Source organism: Canis lupus, chromosome 12 (genome assembly GCF_048164855.1).
Source record: "Canis lupus baileyi chromosome 12, mCanLup2.hap1, whole genome shotgun sequence".
Classification (NCBI taxonomy): domain Eukaryota; kingdom Metazoa; phylum Chordata; class Mammalia; order Carnivora; family Canidae; genus Canis; species Canis lupus.
In genome coordinates this window covers 24,784,838-24,805,518 of record NC_132849.1, presented here as the reverse complement: position 1 = coordinate 24,805,518, position 20,681 = coordinate 24,784,838, and the positions used below count along the sequence as shown (strand labels likewise).

Genomic DNA, 20,681 nt, shown 5'->3' with positions numbered 1-20,681 from the left:
AAGCAGATTGCCCTCCTTAATGCAGATAAACCCTATATAATCAATTGAAGACCTGAATAGAACAAAAAGGCTGACTTGGAGCTCCTCCTGCCTGTCTGAATGGTGACATTGGTCTTTTCTGGCATTTGGATGGAAACACTGGCTCTTGAGTGTTGAGGAAGTCACACTCCACAGAGGAAGAAAAAGGGCAAATTTTAACAAGGAGATGTTCATATGAATTATAGAAACTGCACAATGTAACCTTACCGTTCTGAATACCCACTGTCTCGGGCAAACCTCTGGAATGCGCCCATAGGATCTGAGCCTGTGCTTAAGATAAATACCAGGGGAGTGTTATATGACATATCTTGATACAGAGTGGGCAGGTCCACAGGAGGTGTCTCTATAAAGTGTTTTCCAAGATTTTCAATAACAAAGTCTGTAAGAGCAAAAACCACCTGAAAGTTGAAAAGAAAAATATTTAAATAATAGTATGCTGGATGAGGACCCTTCATAATTCTATCCTATATCTCCCCTTCAACTTCTCAGAGGGGGTGCCCTGTTCTGCATCCATTCTCTCTTGATTAGGTATCTTTCTTCCTACTGGATCCTACCCTGGAACTGCCGACAGCCATGGTTCTCACAACCTCATTAAGCAAGCTGACTATGGGATGAAAGGAAAGTCCCTCTCATTCCATCCATCTCCAAACCTGCTGTCACCCCATCCTTGCCTCCTATCCCATCCCTTCTCACATTCTCATGAGCTTTACTTTCAGTTCTTCCATTATTGAGCTCCCTTTCTCTCCCAGATCTTATCATCATACAATTAGGCTCAACTGTCTTCTATTCTTAAAAGCAAAACAAAAGCCTTGTCCTGATTGCTGCTCCCCTCCCAGCAATTTCCTTTCTTTGCTTCCCTCCATAAGCCAGCTTCTTAGAATTGATACCATAGTCTCCCCACCTTCCTCTCATTTTACTCCTCAGCATCTTTTTTTTTTTTGTATATCTTTTTTATTGGAGTTCGATTTGCCAACATATAGTATAACACCCAGTGCTCATCCCATCGAGTGCTCCCCTTCCTCAGTGTCTTCTGACCTTTCTTGGGAACCAGCCTCAGCCCTGACAATCATAGCCCTGCCTGACTACTTCCTACACTGATGTGTTTCCTTCACTGATCCTGTCTATAGTAGACTCTATAGTAGACTACTATAGTAGTGCACTCTCTATCTATAGTAGCCTAGATTGCTTACCCCCTTCCTGCTCTTACAGAGCTGCTCCCTCTCTCTAGCCCACATGGAGCCTTTTTTTTTTTTTATTAATTTTTTTAATTTTTAATTTTTTATTTATTTATTTTTATTTTTATTTTTTTTCCACATGGAGCCTTTGTGTGAAATTGGAAAAGGTATCCTTCTTCAAGATACTTATGGTCACAATTAATATACAAACCAAACCTACAATATCTACAATGCAAATGGCTCCCTTAAGGGTTGTGCAGTGCACATCCGGCACAACTGTAAGCAGCAGCCCTGCTTTAATGTTAGCCCTCCATTAGATGTTGACATCACCTTGTCCAAACGGTTCTTGCATATTTTTTGTTGTTGTTGGGAGAGGGGACATCTCAACCTGATTCAAGGCCATGGCCTTGGATTGCACCCTTATGTGGCCAATCCGAGAAAAGATGTTTATATGCTTGCTCATGTAAGTGAGGATATATTGTGGTGCTAACTATAAAGGTGGCATGGGCCAAAAGGGACAGTCCTGCAACAGGGCCACAGGAGTTTTAAAGCTTATTTTTAGCCATGTCATTGTGTGACTACATATAATTTCAACATCAATTTCTTCATCATTATTTTTAATAATATTTTTGATGGTATGATCTTTTGACTTCCTTTTTACTTTGACAAAAAGTGCTTAGAATTTACAGTAATGTACAAAGCACCAATAATTTATTTCTTGGGGCTGTTATGTAAATATAGAAATGGTAACACACTCATGAAATGTTTTTGAACTCAAAAAGTTGGAGAAATATTTCTTTTGTTAACAGGACAAGCTTCCATTAATGTTATGTAGAGATGTAGGTTTCCAATGGCTTTATTAATGAAAGATGACAAACTATTGGTTACATGTCTAATTTCTCATGTATGAACTGATTTTATGAAACATTTCAAATATTACAATAAATAAATTTGCTCAAAACACACCCTTGGCTAGGTTCAAGTCTACCTAATATACACCCAGAAATGTATATATCCAAGAATAAGTACATAAAATACAGAAAGGTGATATGCCAGTTACAGCTACGGAGTCAGGTTTCCTGTGGAATTAGCATGTAGTTTCCTGTCTTTTGATTTGGCCTGTGCTATTTGTCCCTCTAGTGATAAGATTCTCAGATGGAAGAAGAGGTGATACAATAGAACTGAGTATAAAGGGTGCCTGAGTATAAAGGGTGGCTCAGTTGGTTAAGCTTCTGATTTTGGCTCAGGTTGTAATCCCCAGGTCCTGGGATTGGATACCCCAACCCCCTTCACGTTCAACAGAAAGTCTGCTTCTCCCTCTCCCTCTCCCTCTCCCCCGCCCTCAGCTCATACTCTCTCTCTCAAATAAATAAAATCTTAAAACAAAGAAACGATAGAACTAAGCATGTGCACATGCCAGCCCAGGACTGTGTGCTTCACCACCATTGCTAAGGTAGTCTTCCTCATTTTCACCCTAAGTAGCTAGGAGTTCTCTGCCTTTTCCAATGGTGCATTAAAGATCTCATCCATATAAAAGATAATGGTTAACAACTGCTGTCTTATTCCATATCCAAGAGGTTTCTTGGATTCTAGTCATTCTAGTCAGTGTGAGTGAAGCAGGCTGTTTTCCTGATGTGGAGTGCAACACTGAATATAGAGCATACCCTTACGGCCAGCTGACAACACTGTTGAGCTGGGAGGCAGGTGGAAGATTTCCTGCCTTGGCGTTTCTTATCAGTTCTCAGTTCCAGCTTCTGTGCACTCTCTATCTATAGTAGCCTCACTTTCAGGGTCCTCCTCATCCAAGGAAGTCTTGTTACTCTGCAGGGATCTTAAGTCTGAAGTTATTTTGGGGTCTTTCTCTAGATGCTTCCTGTACCATGCTCCTGTAGGTTCCTCGAGAGTGTGCACTGACCTGCTTGTTCCTCACATTCCTTCCAGATCACGAACTGGATTGGATCCACTTCTGCGACCCTTCTGGAATTATACAGTTTTATTCTCATCAGGATCTTTATGGTAATCCTGGCAAGAATTTGATGTGGAACTGCTTCAGATTTCCCACATCTATGACCTGGGTTAGGCATTTCTTGAAGACTGCCCTCTGAAAGTCCCATGTTTGGCTGCAGGATCAGACATTTTTAGTCTCTTCCCTCTTTATTACCAAGTCCTTTGCTAGGAGCTCCTCTCACTTCCTTTTTATTTATTTATTTATTTTTAATTTTTTTATTTTTTGGGTACAGTATACTTTATTGATGGTACATGACAAGGTAGGGCTCCCCAAGCCCCTCCCCTTCCTCGGGGTCTAGGATGTAAATTGGAGGTCAGGAGATTCTCAGTGTGTTGGGGGATTAAGTTGGGGCAGGGACTCCCCAGCAGCTGAGGGCCTCTCTCTTCCTCTTGTTCTTGCTGGGGCTGGTGGTCCAGGAGGCTCTTACTCCTTGAGGGCCATGTGGACCATGAGGTCCACCACCTGGTTGCTGTAGCCGAATTCATTGTCATACCAGGAAATGAGCTTGACGAAGTGGTCATTGAGGGCAATGCCAGCCCCGGTGTCGAACTTGGAAGAGTGGGTGTCACTGTTGAAGTCACAGGAGACAACCTGGTCCTCAGTGTAGCCCAGGATGCCCTTGAGGGGGCCCTCCAATGCCTGCTTCACTACCTTCTTGATGTCGTCATATTTGGCAGCTTTCTCCAGGTGGCAGGTCAGATCCACAACTGACACATTGGAAGTGGGGACACGGAAGGCCATGCCAGTGAGCTTCCTGTTCAGCTCAGGGATGACCTTGCCCACAGCCTTGGCAGCGCCAGTGGAAGCAGGGATGATGTTCTGGGCAGCCGCTCGGCTGTCACGCCACAGCTTCCCAGAGGGCCCACAGTCTTCTGGGTGTCAGTGATGGCATGGATGGTGGTCATGAGGCCCTCCACAATGCCGAAGTGGTCATGGATGACTTTGGCTAGAGGAGCCAAGCAGTTGGTGGTGCAGGAGGCATTGCTGACAATCTTGAGGGAGTGGTCATACTTCTCGTGGTTCACGCCCATCACAAACATGGGGGCATCAGCAGAAGGAGCAGAGATGATGACCCTCTTGGCCCTACCCTTCAAGTGAGCCCCAGCCTTCTCCATGGTGGTGAAGACCCCAGTGGACTCCACAACATACTCAGCACCAGCATCACCCCATTTGATGTTGGCGGGATCTCGCTCCTGGAAGATGGAGATGGACTTCCCGTTGATGACAAGTTTCCCGTTCTCAGCCTTGACTGTGCCATGGAATTTGCTGTGGGTAGAATCATACTGGAACATGTACACCATGTAGTTGAGATCAATGAAGGGGTCATTGATGGCGACAATATCCACTTTGCCAGAGTTAAAAGCAGCCCTGGTGACCAGGCGCCCAATACGGCCAAATCCATTCACTCCGACCTTCACCTTTGGGTCTCGGGGACGGAGCTGGCACTGCACCAGAAGATGCGGCTGTCTGTCGAACGGGGAGGAGCAGAGAGCCTCACTTCCTTTTTAAATTGAGTTCCCCAATTCTGACATATGTGATTCCATTATGTCTTGCTTAGAATTACGTTTTCTTGGTATGCTGCTTGATCTTTGACAGTCTCTGGCTGAGGCCATCAGAGCATTTTTTAGTTCATTTTCCCCATCAGAATCCATAGGGAATTCCTGAATTTAGGTGCATACTTTTTGAAGGTACTAATGGGCTGATAGTGTATACATTCACCCTTGAGAGACTCTGTGTTTGAGAATTCCCTGCTGGTTGTTTTTGTTGTGATGAAAAGGTAAGCTTTAAACATTTGGAATAATGATCATCCTTCCCGAGTGGCCAAACCTCACTTAAGTTATGGTGTATTAGATGAAAGGTAAAGACCGAAGGTGGCTGCCACATTATGCATTTTACTAGAACACGAGTGCTCACACTTCTCATCACACCTAAGTACTTTTTTTTTTAATTGTAGTAAAATACATATAAAATTTAGCATTTTAACCATTTTAAGTATATAGTTCAGTGATAAGAGAAATTGCATTCATATAACTGGTGTTTCTCAAGTTGGAAAAGCTATACAACTGTTTCTCTGAGAAGATTTCATCCTGGGTGACTGTCTGCATTGTGGTTTTCAACAGGAGAGAAAACTTGGCTCTCAAAGAGACTGCCACCTTCCTGAGGTAGAGGAAGCCTAGATGGAAACACTAGGACTGTCAAGGTTAGGGTTCTCAGCGGAGTTAGTGTTGGAAATCAACAATGCTGCATGACATATGGTCTTTTTAAAAATTTTTTATTTATGATAGTTGCACAGAGAGAGAGAGAGAGGCAGAGACACAGGCAGAAGGAGAAGCAGGCTCCAAGCACCGGGAGCCCGACGTGGGACTCGATCCCGGGTCTCCAGGGCCGTGCCCTGGGCCAAAGGCAGGCGCTAAACAGCTGCACCACCCAGGGATCCCCAACATATGGTCTTGATGTCCTCATTCATCTGCTTTGAGAATGATTGTTTCTATCTATCTATCTATCTATCTATCTATCTATCTATCTATCTATCATCTATCAATCATCTATCTATCTATCTATCTATCTATCTATCTATCTATCTATCATCTATCTAATCATATTAGAGCAGTTGTTCACAAAATATGGTTCCAAGGATCAGCACCATTATCATCTGGGAAGCTGGTATAAATGAAGATTTTTAGCCAGTTACCCAGATCTGCTGAATCAGAAACTCTGGGAGGTGGGCTCTAGGTCTCTGTGATTTACCAAGCCCTCAAAATAATTCTGAATCACACCAAGGTTTGGGAACACTGGTATACAGGACTTCTTAGCTTTGGTGTGGTGATGAATTATTCTCTATCAGACAATTTTTTTTATTCATCTCTGATCTAAATGATAGTTTTTTTTCTTTCTAAAAGTTCAAATTTCTAATAACTGTGTCCTAAGAACTGTTGATAGAACTGATGCCAAAGGAAGAATTGTTGGAATGATAGGTAGTCTACTTCCTGTTGCAGTTCTAATGACTCTACCATCTGGTTTACTTAGAGGTTTTTAATTTAATTTAATTTTAATTTTAATTTTTCAAAAATGTAGGCTCTGGGACCAGCATGGAGCCCAATGCAAGGCTTGAACTCACAATTCTTAGATCAAGATCCAAGCTGAAACTAAGAGTCAGATGCTCAACCAAATGAGCCATTCAGACACCCCTACTTAGAGTTTTTCGAAATGAAGCCCAAATATGCTATTTACAAAGGAGGCTGAATTTTATGCAAGATTGCAGTATCTCACAAAAGCTACTGAACATTCTCCTTCTCCCAAAGGAGCAATTCACTCTACCATTTAGAAACACTGGGTACCCAATGGGCTCGGCTTGTGAACAGACTTTGGAATAACAGTCTCTCATTGTATAGATTTTATCTCTGGTTTTGTCCTTGTTCTAAGGCTTTCTCAGATTCTCTTTTCCTCTGGGCAGGGAATCCAGATATTTAGAACTAGGATTCTTCACTCTGGAATCCCAATTTCTTTAGCAAGTCATTCTCTGGAATCAGTACCAGGGGAAGGGTTGTTCCCAAATGCCTTGATCAGTGTATCTGTTTGAGAGTCAGTATAGCTGGTTGTCATGCTTGGATCTTCTCTTCAGGGTGATTTTATTGGTAGTTTTGACTCATTCAGGTCCTTGTCCTTTTTGGAGTGCATCATCTAGACCTTCATTTCTGAAACTTAATCCAAATTCCAGACTCCTCCATGTTGATTTATAAAGCAAATTTTATTGGATAGTATAACACAAGTATGGTCTTTGGTTGAATGTATTAATAAGAATTTTCTTTTTTTTTAAGATTTTATTTATTCATGAGAGACACAGAGACAGAGGCAGAGAGATAGGCAGAGGGAGAAGCAGATTCCCAGCAGGGAGCCTGATGTGGGACTCAATCCCAGGACCCCAGGATCACAACCTGAGCCAAAGACAGATGCTCAGCCACTGAGCCACCCAGGTGCCCCTTAATAAGATTTTCAAGTAATCCTCTGTGAATTTAGTATGACTGTATCTATCATTTGTAGCTTTGATCACATTTAGAGAACTGTGCTGGGATATGTTGCAAGAGAGTTCTGGTGTTCAAGGATGTGATTTGATTTTTTTTTTATTATGAAAATTTCAAACACATATAAAGTCAGAGATTAATGAACCTGATGTTTTACCCAGTTTTAACATTTACCAGGAAAAGGCCAATCTTCTTTCATTGATACACCCACCTACTCCCCTACTCCTTAGGATTATTTTGAAGCAAATATCACGTGTCCTATTTCTCATCCTCAGCACCTGTCTATATAATATAAGGACTCTTTAAAAAACATATAACCACAGTACCATAATCACATCTAAACAATTAACAGTAATTCCTTAACATCACCAAATATCTAATCAGTGTTTACCTTCCCCTAATGAAATTACAAATGCCTCTGTGTGTGTTTAAATACAGTATATTTAAATCAGGATCTAAATAAAACTTAAACATAGAGATCAGTTGGTTTGTCTAAGTCTCTTTGGATCTAATAAGTTTCATACTTCTCCTCTTCTCCCTTGCAAAACAAACAAGCAAATAAAGGGACAAAATGTGTTGTTGAAGAAACCAGATTGCATGTTTTGCAAAATTTCTCATAGTCTAGAATTTCCTAGCCTCAATGTCTTAATATTTAAAACTCTTCCTACTTTGGGGCTCTTGTCACTTAGTCATCCTTTCATTTTTGTCAGCATCTAGTCTGGTAGCCACTGTCCCATATTCACTGAAGATTTTCCACCTGGACCTTACTCTCCGTTACATATCTATGACAATGATTTCTCAACTGTGTCCTAGGCATTGTCTTGCTACCATCTTGTTGGGGACCATCCAGCCATCCAACATCCTAACCTCAGTTTCTTGACCTCTTACTTTAGTACACACTATCTCTTCTCTTCCTTAGTCACCTACACCCTCGGCCACCCTCAGGACATTGTCATCACTCAGAACTACGTATTAGAAATTTTAAGTCAATGTTGATCACAACGCTTCCATCCTTCTGGCTATACCTCTAGTCCAACTACATCTGTCCCCAAAGAAACTTCCACGGTTTTTCCTTTTCTTCCAGTCTAGAAGCCCTTTCTTAGATCTCTTCCTCTTTCTAGTACTACTTTTACCAACAGTTTCAATTGCATCCTTGCATCCTCTATTCTTCCATTGCAATCATCTGTGGCTCAGGTAAACCCCACAACCTAATTTTTGTGTTCTTATAGAGATGGCAGAAAATCCTACAACAGAGCATCAGTATCTCCCAACTACACTTAGGCTTTCTTCAGTTAGTTTTCTCATTCTCATTTCTCATAAGAACAACCATCATTTTTCTCCAGTACCTCCTAAAGCTCATCACTAGAATTCTCAGCAGATGGTATAACTCCTTTATCCTCAATGATGTCGGCAATTATACCTGTGTATATATAAAAACTGGAACTGGCTGCACTGCTTCATTCATTCTATTGATAACTTTTGTTGTACTGAAACTCTATACCTCCTTGGTTTCCATGTCACTTTTTTTTCTCCTGGTATTCTTTTTGCTCCGTGACTATTCCTTTTCATCCTTTCTTCCTGCCCTTTAAAAGTTGGTGCTCCTCAGGGTTTCATCCTTTGCTTACTTGTCCTCTTATTCTACTATGCATTATCACATTATTCCTATTTGATTCTAACAGCTCCCATGGTTTAACTTCTCAGATCAATGCTGATGATCACCAACTCTCTATTTCTACAACATATTTCTCTCTAGTGTTTCCTGCCTACATATTTATTAGTTTCCAGACTATTATATACTCTGATAGCTGGCAGATACTGCAGACTTAGTGACATCTTTGTGACATGCTTCTCCCTTCACATTTGCTTAGTAGTTGCTATAGCTATCCTCTTTGGTACCTAAGCAGAAACTGAGAGCCATACCAGTTGTCTCATCTCTATATCCCCCTCCATCTCTTCACTCTACTACCTCTATCCTAATTCAGGCTGCCATAATTTCTTGCATAGAGCAGTCCAACAGTCTTCAAACTGGCCTTGGCAACTATGGTTTTGTTCTCTTCTAAGGCCTTCTTCCCATTGTTGCCAAGATCTGAATAGCCCATCAATTTCCTGTTAACACTTCCCAGCAGACCACTGTCCTCTCTGGAGAGCACAAGTCCCTGAAGGTGCATGCTAGGAAAGGATAATAGGTTCCTGGCTGGCTCTCTAGCCTTTTCTTTCATCATTTTCTGTATAAAACACTATGTTCTATTAATAACACAGAATCTCTATTTCTTAGAATCTTCTCCCAAACTTGACCATTGTTACTCTCTAAACAAATACATCTAATTGGTTATGAATCATAACTAGTTGATGAATGTTAGTAGAAATAGCTACAACCCAGTCCTTTAATTTAAAAAAAAAAATCCTACCTTCTCTTCTTTACAACATTTAATGAGAATCAGCTTTTGGAAGGAACTTAATACTGGGTGCCAATAATTATGGCTTTTGGTCTCTTTTTCTTGTGCCATGAATTCCTCTTCCTCCTTCATTTTAGAATAGCCTCCCCATTCATATGGGTTAATATAAGTCTCAAAAGATCCTGGAAACACAATTTAAAAAGATGCTTTAATTAGAGTTGGTTTGACTTTGAAATTAAATAAATTTATTTGGTAATTTAACAATCTCTACATTTACTATCAGTTTTTTTACTATAAATGTAAATATATTAATCTCCCCCTATCCAAACTATTAAAAAGAATTTAAAATTGGATCAGAAAACAAATTCAACAGCAAACCACTTACAAAAAGCAAAGCTAAAACAATAAAAACAAAGGGGTTAAAAAAATAAAGGGGTTAAAAATAAAAGAATGCATAGAGATACATTAATCAAATGTAAGCAAAAAAAATAAGTGATAAGAGTAACACTGAATAAATTAGAATTCAAGGCAAATAAAATTAAATGGGACAAAGTAGGTCAAGTTATATTAATTAAAATACAAACCCCATAATAAAAACAATAACATGAACCTATATGTGCCAGATAATAGTGTAAAAATACATCAAGCAATCACTGTTGGAGGTAGAGGAAAAAGCAGAAAAAACATAATAGTGGTAAGAAATAACACATAGTTATCATTCTGTGACAGATGAAGCAAACTGAAAGCTCTGCCATATATAATTTGAACAATTTAAGTGACATGTGAATAAATTGGCATATATACAACTTTATGCCCTAGTAAAAACAATACCCATGGGGAAAAAAAAACAATACCCATGGAATACTTAGAAGAAGTGGGCTTGCATTTCACATAATGATTAGGATCCTAGTTAGCCCTTACAATGGTTATAACACATGACAAGAATTAGTATTGAAATTCCTGTAGGTACAGAGTATATACAGGGTGCTGTAAGCCTCCCAGCAAGCCAACACAGTCAGTTTGTCCTCCAGTAATGAAACAGGTTCCTTTGGCCAGACATTAGGCAAATAGTTGGCTTGAATTTCAAGCTAGCAAACCACCTTCTCCAGCTAGTCTTCTGGGATTCTCCTCTGAGAGTCTAATGATAGCAATCAAAGAAGTGTAACAGAAATTTAGTTACACATGAGGCTATGGCCCTGGAGGAGTGTGAACCTCTGTAAGACTTATAATTTATATATGGAATACAGACAATTACATGGTATGAGACCATAGGGCACAGCACATGATATATGTGGTTGTATGATTCAGAGGACCAGAAAGTAGAACCACTTATTCTAAAAGGACTCCTTTTTTCTTGCAGTTCTCATTATTTATTGTACAATCACTAGGATTCCAGCTAATGAGAGAGGATAAGACAGCATATTTTAAATAACTTTCAATTAATAGGACATGAAGCACTTAAAAACCATCAAAGATGGGCAGCCCGGGTGGCTCAGCGGTTTAGCGCCGCCTTCAGTCCAGGGCGTGATCCTTGGAGAACCGGGATCCAGTCCCGCATCGGGCTCCCTGCATGGAGCCTGTGTCTCCCTCTGCCTCTCTCTCTGTCTCTCATGAATAAATAAATAAAATCTTTAAAAAAGAGAAACCATTAAAGATAAAAGAAAATTAAGGCAATTAGGAACCTTTTGAAGGTAAGAATGACATTGGAATTATTAAACTTTACCTACAAAGATCTAAATCTCACTTTCAGAACACAAGCCATCCTATCACATATGTGTATAAACCTTTACAATTGTGTAGAATTTCCAGAAATTACCCTGAAATTTAAAAAATAAAAGCAGGAAAGTTGTTTTAAATAGCTGAAACTTTAGTCCCAATCGACGGAGACAACACATGGTGCCTTTTGTCTAAACATGATGAGTTGTTCCAAAAATTACTTCACTTTCTAGCCTCCATTCCTTCCCTCTTTCTTTGCCTCTGTATTATGAGGCTCCATCTAGCTCTTTCTCAGAAATGCTGGCCCATGTAGACTTTAAATCACTACACTTACTTGTTAAATCAATATTCATATTACAAGTATAAGAGTTATTGTTAAAGAGTGGAAACAGAACACAGAACTTCAAATAAGTATGGGGTAAATGAAAGAATGGGTAAGCTACCTAAAAGTAAAAAGAAGAAAAAATGAAGCAAAGAAAACAGTTGCCAAGAAAAAACATCCCCACAAAATAAGATGGTACAAGTAAGTCCAAATAGATCAAGATTTCTCAGTCTCACCACTATGAACATTTTGGGCCAAGTGGTTGTTCGTTCTGGAAGATTGTTCTGAGTATTACAGGATGTTTAGCCACACCCTTGGTTTCTACCTATGAGATGCCAGTAGCACTACCTCAAACCAAAATGTCTCTAGACATTGCCAAATGTCCCCTGGGAGACAAAATCTTCCCCAGTTGAGAGCCCCTGAAAATAGATCAATAACTGCAATAAATATCTTTGAATTAAAACTTTCATGTTAAAAGAGAAAGAGACTCTCATACTGTTCAACAAAATTCCACTAAAGATACACCCAAAACATCACAATGACACAAAAGAGTAAAAAAATACAGAGTATAGAAATTAGAGGGGGAACACTAACAAAGAGAATTGTGCTGTAATTATATTAACATTCAAAAATATACTTCAAGGCAAAGAACTATTTAGAGTAACAAGGAATATTATTTTTTTAAAAAGATTATTTATTTGGGGGAGATGAAGGGCAGAGGGGGAGGAAGAGAGAAAATGTTCAAGCAGACTCCCTGTTGGGCATGGAGCTGGATGCAGGGCATGATCTCACTGCCCATGAGATTATAACCCGAGCCAAAACTAAGAGTTGGATACTTAACCCACTGAGCCAGCAGGGATGCCTAGAAGAATATTATTTAATAAAAAAGGGGGATCCCTGGGTGGCGCAGCGGTTTGGCGCCTGCCTTTGGCCCAGGGCGTGATCCTGGAGACCTGGGATCGAATCCCACGTCGGGCTCCCGGTGCATGGAGCCTGCTTCTCCCTCCGCCTGTGTCTCTGCCTCTCTCTCTCGATCTCTATGTGTGACTATCATGAATAAAAAAAAAAAAAATTAAAAAAAATAAAAAAGGAATAATTTACTAGGATGATAATAATCCTAAACCTACTTATACTGAACAGCATAGTTTCACAAGGTTATGATGGGAAAAATTCTGGAATTTCAAAGTGAAATTAACAATCATAGTAGTATACCTTGATACCTCACTTAGAAACTGACAGATCAATAAAAAACATTAATAAATAAACACATAATTAATACGTTTGATCTAAAGGTCACATATGAAATCTTTTGAGAAAAGACATATGGAACATTTTATGTAGATTGAAATATAAATAAATTACAGAGAATCAATGTCATGCAAATCATGTATATAATTTCCATAACATAATTAAGTTATAAACAATAATAAGATAGTTCCCCCAAATCCTAAATACTTTCAAACTAAAAAGTGTACTTTTAGAATTGAAAGGGCAACATATTAAAACTTTTGGGGAAAATTAACATTGAATATTATAATTAAGAGGACTACCTCTGGGGGAGAGGGAAGGGCTCCTGTGAGCGAGTATAAGAGGATTCTGGGAGGCTGGTACTCTTCTAGTTCTTGGTTTGGGTAGTGGGTTGTAAGTACAGTTAATTTTTGATAATCAAGTTGTACAGTTTAAGTAGGCTCCATGCCCAGTGTGGAGCCCAATGCAAGGCTGGAACTCATAACCCTGACATCAAGACATGAGCTGAAATCAAGAGTTGGATGCTTAACCAACTGACCAACGCAGGTACCCTAAGTTATACAGGTTTGATTTGTGCACTTTTCTATATGTATGTCATCCTTCAATGAAAAGTTAAAAAAAAAAACAAAACCTATGAGATAAAGACAAAGCAATTCTTAGACCTAAGTATATCCCCTTAAAATGGAGATAATAATAAATATAAAATACTGAAAGTTAATGGGCTAAGCATTCAACTCAAGCATTCAACTGGAAAACAAGCAGTTCACAATTTCTTAATAATGAAGAAATTTCTTAGTGAAAAATATTGATATAGCAGAAGGGGTTAAAAGAGACAACAAAGTTAGGATTCAGGAGCCTGTTAACAACTCCCTATAGCAGATCCCTTTTGACATATTACCTATTCGTATACAAATAGGATGTAACAGTATATATTGTGTAAGTCCTTTAAAAACTGAAAATGTTTCTTCTAAGTCACAGCATGCGAACCACATGGCAGTATGCAACCAGGGAACTTCAGGCTTAGGTGGGCGTTCCTATTAGGAGACAGAAAGAAAATAAGTAATGATTCACAAAGACAACCACAAAGTATGCTTTTACCTTGTCTAAGAGAAAGAGCAGGCTCCAATGGCATGTTAAAAGTAACCATTTGCCTAGGAGAAGTACTAAGACAGGGAGAGACTGAAATGGTGTTGAATCAATTCTACCTGAAGACCTTTGCCCAGAAGTGCAGCTGGTGAAAGCTTTCCAGGCTGACAAAAATACTGGCCAATAGGTGCAGACATCATGTCTTTAGAGGGGCTCAAGGTTGGCAGGGTAGAACCAAGCTTGGAGTGGGGCTAAGATGGAATGGCAGCAAGAGTTGAGGGTGCTGTGGCTACTTCTATGGGCCATTAGATTTGTGGTATGTAGGTGAGATATGTCAGTTTAAGGGGCTGGAGCAAGTTTAACAAGAGGATAAACACAAGGAAACTGCAGCAGAACTGATATCACAGTATTCGAGAAGGCGACAGTTTAGTCATATTAGTTCCTGGGCTTTATAATAAAGGATGTGTCCAGGCAAGAGAGAGTTGTGATTTCCCAAACACTGTTGCCAAATCTGTGAACTACAATATTTATTGAATTTTAACTCTTCATATTTGTAAGATGGCCAACTTTTCAAAACATGTTCACATCTATTAACTCTTGGTTACTCTGGACATTCCTCTTGTATAGGTGAGGATAGTGCTACCTGAAGAGGTTCAATTTACCAACATTACCCAGCTACTGGAGATGGAGCTAAGTGACAGCCTGGCCGCTTAGGCCCTCAGTGTCTGCCCCAGTTATACCTTCAGCCCCTGCAGAGCATTGGCAGGTGCTTGTGGGCCCTACCTAGAATAACATTTACAATTTAAACCTGAAACAGGTACCTTTTCTAATCCAGCAGAACCTCGGAGAAAGAAATTCCATTCAGCATCAGTCATGCTTTCTTGCTGACGCATGATCTCAACACAGAGCAAAAAGCTGTAGATGAGTTTATGCTGTTCAAAAAGTCCCCTCGAAACATTGACATAAGCGGTTAGAAGGGTTTGTTCCAGTAGTATTTCCAAGCGTTGCTGTAGATCATCTGTCCTTAGAGAAGTTTCAATTGTTGTATTGAACAACTGTGTGAAACAGAACTCTATCAGTGCCTCTGATTTAATTCCATTTCTGTGGGAAAAAAAATCCCTGCTCCTCATTCCTGCCCCCTCACTCCTCACTCACTTCAGGGTCCTGTATTCAGTGGGTAAATAGCAGCACAGGAGATGAATACTGTACTATGAAGAAGTCCAGAATTCACCCCAAATCGATAAGTGTTATTTTCTGAATTCCCTTCCCTCTTCCCATTTTTTTCAGAAATGAGCCACTGCCAAACTCTTGACAATATTCAAAAGGCATCATCTTGATGTGAGGAAGAACGTAGGAAAAAGGAGGTGAGCTAGCATAACCAATTTTTTTCATATCCTTAACCCAGCGTTGATAATAACTTTGTGGTAAGAGGCCTAAGGGAAGGGGAAGGTCATGTGCTCTTCTTGGCACTTCTCCAAGATGATTGTTAGGATGTGGGAAGAATATGCTAGTATGCTAGTATTTTCTCCAAAATTTAAGGGAAAGCCCTTGTTAAGTCTCCCCAAAGTTTGGTTGACAAATGGTAATGGAGGTGTTATTTAGCACACTGAAGAAAAGAGGATCGAGCTTTCTTTAACAACCTGACAAGAAGCAAAGAAATTAAAAATCCAGTGGAGATGTGACATTTGGTGCCAAAATAAAACATGGTGAACCTTGGCACACGTTGGTAACTGAGAAAAACTGTGGTGGTGAATGGAGGGCATCACTGGGGATGTATGAGTAATGCAAACTCTATCACCCCTGGAAATCTTCAGGTAAATTGACACTGCTGAAGTTTTGTGACATTGCATTTGCTCTTGAGAAAGATGGAATCCTGCCAAAAAGAGGATGAGGGGTCAAAGTATCCTACTCATGAGAATTCTGAGATTCAAGGGTGAATATGAGATTAAGTAGAGACCCCACAAAGACCAAAAGTCTCACAGTAATATGGTGGGGAGTGGGAAGTAACCAAGGGCAGGAGAGCAATGCATGCATGATTCATCTAAAAAAAGGCTGGGAGGTGCAGGGAGGGGTTGGGATAGTCTGTTGTATAAAAAGTTCTGGGGAAAAGAAGATACAGAAACCAATTCGCTTAAGGTGAGTGCTGGCAGAGACTTGAGATATAGCACAGAAAAGTCTAACAGTGGAAGGGAAGTTGGATCACTGACAAAACAACACACTTACCTGTTTAAAATATTTTAATGAATATTGGTACATAGGATCTACTTCTGAGAGGCTTGCAATAACAAAGTACATGACGGAGCCTTGAGTGGCTACTGGACGATACTTCTCACGAGCGATATTTATCATCATTTCAGTGGACTCAGCTTCCTTTAGCCTGATTTTAATGGCACCAGAAGTAATCTGAATAAATATATGAAAACAAGTTCTTAAGGATCCCTTTTTTTTTAAAAAAATGGTGGGATTTTGGGAATAGATCCAGTTAGGTCTAGGAAAGAAATAAGGATAGAGTGAATTAGCGATTATAATAGTAAGGGGGTCCCCAGATGGAATGACTGAGTCTCAGGACTCTGTGACCTTCCCCTGACTGAGCTAACCTCTTTCCTTCCGGAGTGTGGAATAGCAAAAGGGAACAGGCCACATAAGCAGCCCTGACAAAACTGGAGCAGCACTTCTCTGAGACTTGAATCTGAGTGACTTCTGAAATGGAAACACTAACACAGTATTCCCAGTTACTCCCTGATTTCCCCATGAGCAGTCCTCAAATGATGTAGGAATCCATAGCAGAAGAAGGTATGAAGGGAGAAGGGGCATCCAAGAAAATGTCCCAAAGAGGAGGGTAGAGAGAGCCTGGAAGGAAGTGGTATCCCATTCTACTCTGGAATAACGAGGAAGACCAATATTCTCCTCTTTGTTTCCCTAGTGTTCCCAAGTGTAGACATAAGGCAACACATAGCTGTTTGGGAAGGCTTGCTTGTGAAAGGTTATACACCTAAGTTGTTGGAGATACTGGCGGTCTTTGCTGTTTGGGTTAGTGGCTCTGGGGAGCCTTCTGGCCAATGGGCTTTCTAAGGATCATTTCTCTGGCCCCCTTAGTCTCTCTATATTTGCTGCCTGTTTGTCCTCCTCTCCCAACCCTTATTTCTTTCAACTGTGGATATTCCTGTGTTGGGGATTTGTCTCTAGGAAGTCAAAGGGTCTAGGGCAGGGACCATGAAAAATCACCGTGGGAACTGCTGTTCAATATTGGTTCTGTTGAAAGGAAAGCTAAAAAGGGGGTCTGAGCAGGCTTTCTATCTAGACCCTGCTGCACAACCGAAACATAATGAGAGCCACATATATAATTCTATTTTTTTCTAGATTTATGAAAAGTAAAGGAAACAAATGAAATTAATTTTAACAGTGGGACGCCTGGGTAGCTCAGCGGTTGAGTGTCTGCCTTTGGCTCAGGGCATGATCCCAGGGTCCTAGAATCAAGTGCCACACTGGGCTTCCTGCGTGAGGTCTGCTTCTCCCTCTGCCTGTGTCTGCCTCTCTCTGTGTGTCTCTCATGAATAAATAAAATCTTTAGAAAAATTAACAAAAAATTAATATATATTAATTATATATATTGATTATATCAGCATACAATCTATTTAAAATTACTGAGATTTTTAACTTGTTTTTGGATTAAGTCTTTGAAATCTGGTGTGTATTTTATACTAACAACATATCTTAATTCAGGGCTAGCCACATTTCAGGTGCTCAGTAGCCTCATGTGGCTGGTGGCTAAGTTTTAGACTGTCTGCCTCATCCTTCAGGAATCAAAGGCTCAAATTCTTTTTGTATTGACAGCTTAGGAACCTGAGGAGACAAGAAAGGGGAGAGGTGAGTGGAAAACCTCAATCTCAATGCTGGCCTCAACTAAAGAATTTACGTATGAGTAGGAAAAAGGAAGTTGATATGGGAGCAGTTGGATCAAGGAGACCTGCCTGCAAACAATTTTTTATTTTGGGGGGAGCCCATGGCCCTGATAATGAAGAATCCTAGGGCTAAAGAGAAAACAAAGTGGACTACTTTTTTATGTCTGAGAATATTAGAAGACTATACCTGAGCTTAGTAACTACTTATAGATATTATGCCTAAGAGACTTGAGGCCTCAGCAGTGATTAGGGAATATGACACATATTTTAAAATGAGGGCTCTGGGGGGCATCTGACTGGCTTAATCAGAGGAACATGTGACTCTCGATTTCAGGCTTGTGGATTCAAGCTCCACATTAGGTGTAGAGACCATTAAAAAAGTGCCAAAACTTAAAATGAGGGCTCTGAGGGTTTAAGGGAGTACAAACTATAGGCAGGAAGTGGCACAAATGCAGCTCAGGAACAAGTCCTCTCTCTGCCTTATAGAAAGGCTATCTTCAAGGCAACTCCCTGAAGACACAGAAACTAGCTTATAGAGAAAGAAGGCAGTGAGAACACATGTATCTGTTTTACTCCCTACTGAAACCATGATACAGTTATAGTAAAGAGATTTTTGAAAACTGTGCAAACCCACAAAGATAGGAAGAACAGAAGAGATTGAAATATCCATAAAACTTTGGGAATTGGAAAGAGAATAGAGTGGTAATGACTTAGCAGACTTGGGAAAATAGATTCCTAAACTGGCAAAGGGGAAAACCAAGAAATCACTCAATTTGTAAAATACAACCCCTGCAAAAGGCTTAAGAATTAGTGGCATCCAACCACTGGAAGCAGGAAGGACCTATAATAAGAATTGGTTGACAGACTCCCAGATCATCTCCCCACCCAGTCAGGGGGTTGTCTCTTCCCCAGTCTAACTGAAAAATAGAGGTTTCATTCCTGTGGAAATTAAAAGAGGATTTTTTGATGGAAGGAAGCCAAGGACAGTTAAAGGCCAAGTACCATAATGAAAACAGATTAGGTAAAAGTATATACACTGGATGCTGACACCTAGTTCTTCTCCTGTTATCAGCCCTCTAAAATAGTTGCAGCCAAATCTTTATACTTCTAGGTAATGTAAACATTGGATATTTAACTATAATCAGGATATAAGTACAGTAGGAGGCTAGGGGATGGGAAGAGGGTGTGTGTGTGTATATATATATGTGTGTGGTAAAAGTATAGGTGACAGTGAATGTATAAAAGAAAAACTCTACAATTAGCAATATGAGTCCATTATTTAGAGAAAAGATATAAAACTGCAAATAAAACAAGATGAATGTACTTGTCTTTATGGAGGAATTCACGGGTGGTAGTGGTGGTGGTGGCAGGCATAGAGAAGACAGGGAATGCTATCACAAACCTTGTACAAATAGGTTATTCTTTAAGCAATTTGTATGTAAAGCTTTGAAGATTGAGTTAGAGAGAGCATAAGCGGGAGGGACAGAAGGAGAGGGAGAGGCAGAGAGAGAATCTTAAGCAGACGTGGCAGTAAGTGTGGAGCCCAATATGGGGCTCGATCTCATGACCCTGAGATTGTGACCTGAGATGAAACCAAGAGTCAGATGCTTAACCGACTGTGCCACCCAGGCACCCCACATGTAAAGCTTTGATAAAAAAATAATAAATGGGTTAACCACTGACTTCCAGAAACTAAAATCCAAGGAAGAGTGAATGGAAAGAGGTAAAGAGACTGAAGTACAAAGAAGCAAAGAGAGGAAAGAAATGGGAGAGCCAAAATTACTTATTATTGTTTAAATACTGAGATCTCAAGAGACTGTAGGATATAAAGCAGTATCATTTCTGATATCATTGAAGGACAAAGAACATGGTCATCTGTACTTCATGTCAAAAGGATTTCTTTTTAGTGAGTCACTTTCTGTTTCTCATGAATGGACGAAAACAATTTTATGGGTTATATTCCCAGTATACTTTTAAAATTATAGTTTGAATTGGAGAAACGGTTTAGTACAAGATTATGGGTTTAATGTAAAACTTCATCTTACGATTATGACATTTTTATTGAGCTCCAGTTATACACAAGGACATCATTAGCCCTTGGAGAAGGAGTATCAAGCTGAACTATTCACAGATTCCACACTGAATTCAACAGCCTAACATGGAATTTAAGACATGGGATGTGAGAATGGTGACATAAGGTAAACAACGTCAAGGGCTGTAAAAGAGGTCAGATAACTTGGTTCAGATGTTCCAAGGACAAAGAGATTAATTCCTGCTGGGCATACCCCAGAGGCTTCCTGAAGGGGGTGATATTAATGTGAATATAATTGCTCCTGTCCCAGTTCTTTACATGCCATGCTTGATTTAAAAACTACAGACAAGGGATCCCTGGGTGGCGCAGCGGTTTGGTGCCTGCCTTTGGCCCAGGGCGCGATTCTGGAGACCCAGGATCGAATCCCACATCGGGCTCCCGGTGCATGGAGCCTGCTTCTCCCTCTGCCTGTGTCTCTGCCTCTCTCACTCTCTCTCTGTGACTATCATACATAAAAAAAAAAAAAAAAAAAAAAACACTACAGACAAGAGGAACAGTTGTCCACAATCTATCTACCTCCTCTTCCATTGGGGGATGAGAGGTCCTGCCAACTCGGCTCACTCTTGTGTTACCCCTGACAACCCAGGTGTGGCTGTACGATTCTTGCTATAAGATTGTTGGCGGTACCCTCCAAAGCTGCAGTTGTAACTTCCGAAGCAACACCCCTTCTATCAA

General features: G+C 40.2%; 2 protein-coding genes across 11 annotated transcripts in view; one reads left to right on the top strand and one right to left on the bottom strand.

Annotated features, from left to right (window-relative positions):
* DNAH6 (dynein axonemal heavy chain 6) overlaps positions 1–20,681 on the bottom strand; it is a 233,560-nt gene that overhangs the window by 40,641 nt on the left and 172,238 nt on the right. For 8 of the 9 annotated variants that reach the window (XM_072770016.1, XM_072770010.1, XM_072770013.1 and 5 more), the window contains 5 exons: positions 16,236–16,415; positions 14,834–15,067; positions 13,825–13,960; positions 9,653–9,822; positions 247–437 (listed from right to left, as the gene is read on the bottom strand). In XM_072770016.1, the coding sequence (XP_072626117.1) occupies positions 247–437; positions 9,653–9,822; positions 13,825–13,960; positions 14,834–15,067; positions 16,236–16,415 (911 nt within the window). Of the gene's footprint in view, positions 1–246; positions 438–9,652; positions 9,823–12,259; positions 12,726–13,824; positions 13,961–14,833; positions 15,068–16,235; positions 16,416–20,681 lie in introns of those variants that run through there. The other variant, XM_072770018.1, reaches the window with a different exon arrangement.
* TRABD2A (TraB domain containing 2A) overlaps positions 1–20,681 on the top strand; it is a 166,108-nt gene that overhangs the window by 94,243 nt on the left and 51,184 nt on the right. For both annotated transcript variants that reach the window (XR_012004320.1, XR_012004319.1), the window contains exon 8: positions 15,300–15,376. The gene's annotated coding sequence lies outside the window, so the exon portion shown is untranslated. The remainder of the gene's footprint in view (positions 1–15,299; positions 15,377–20,681) is intronic.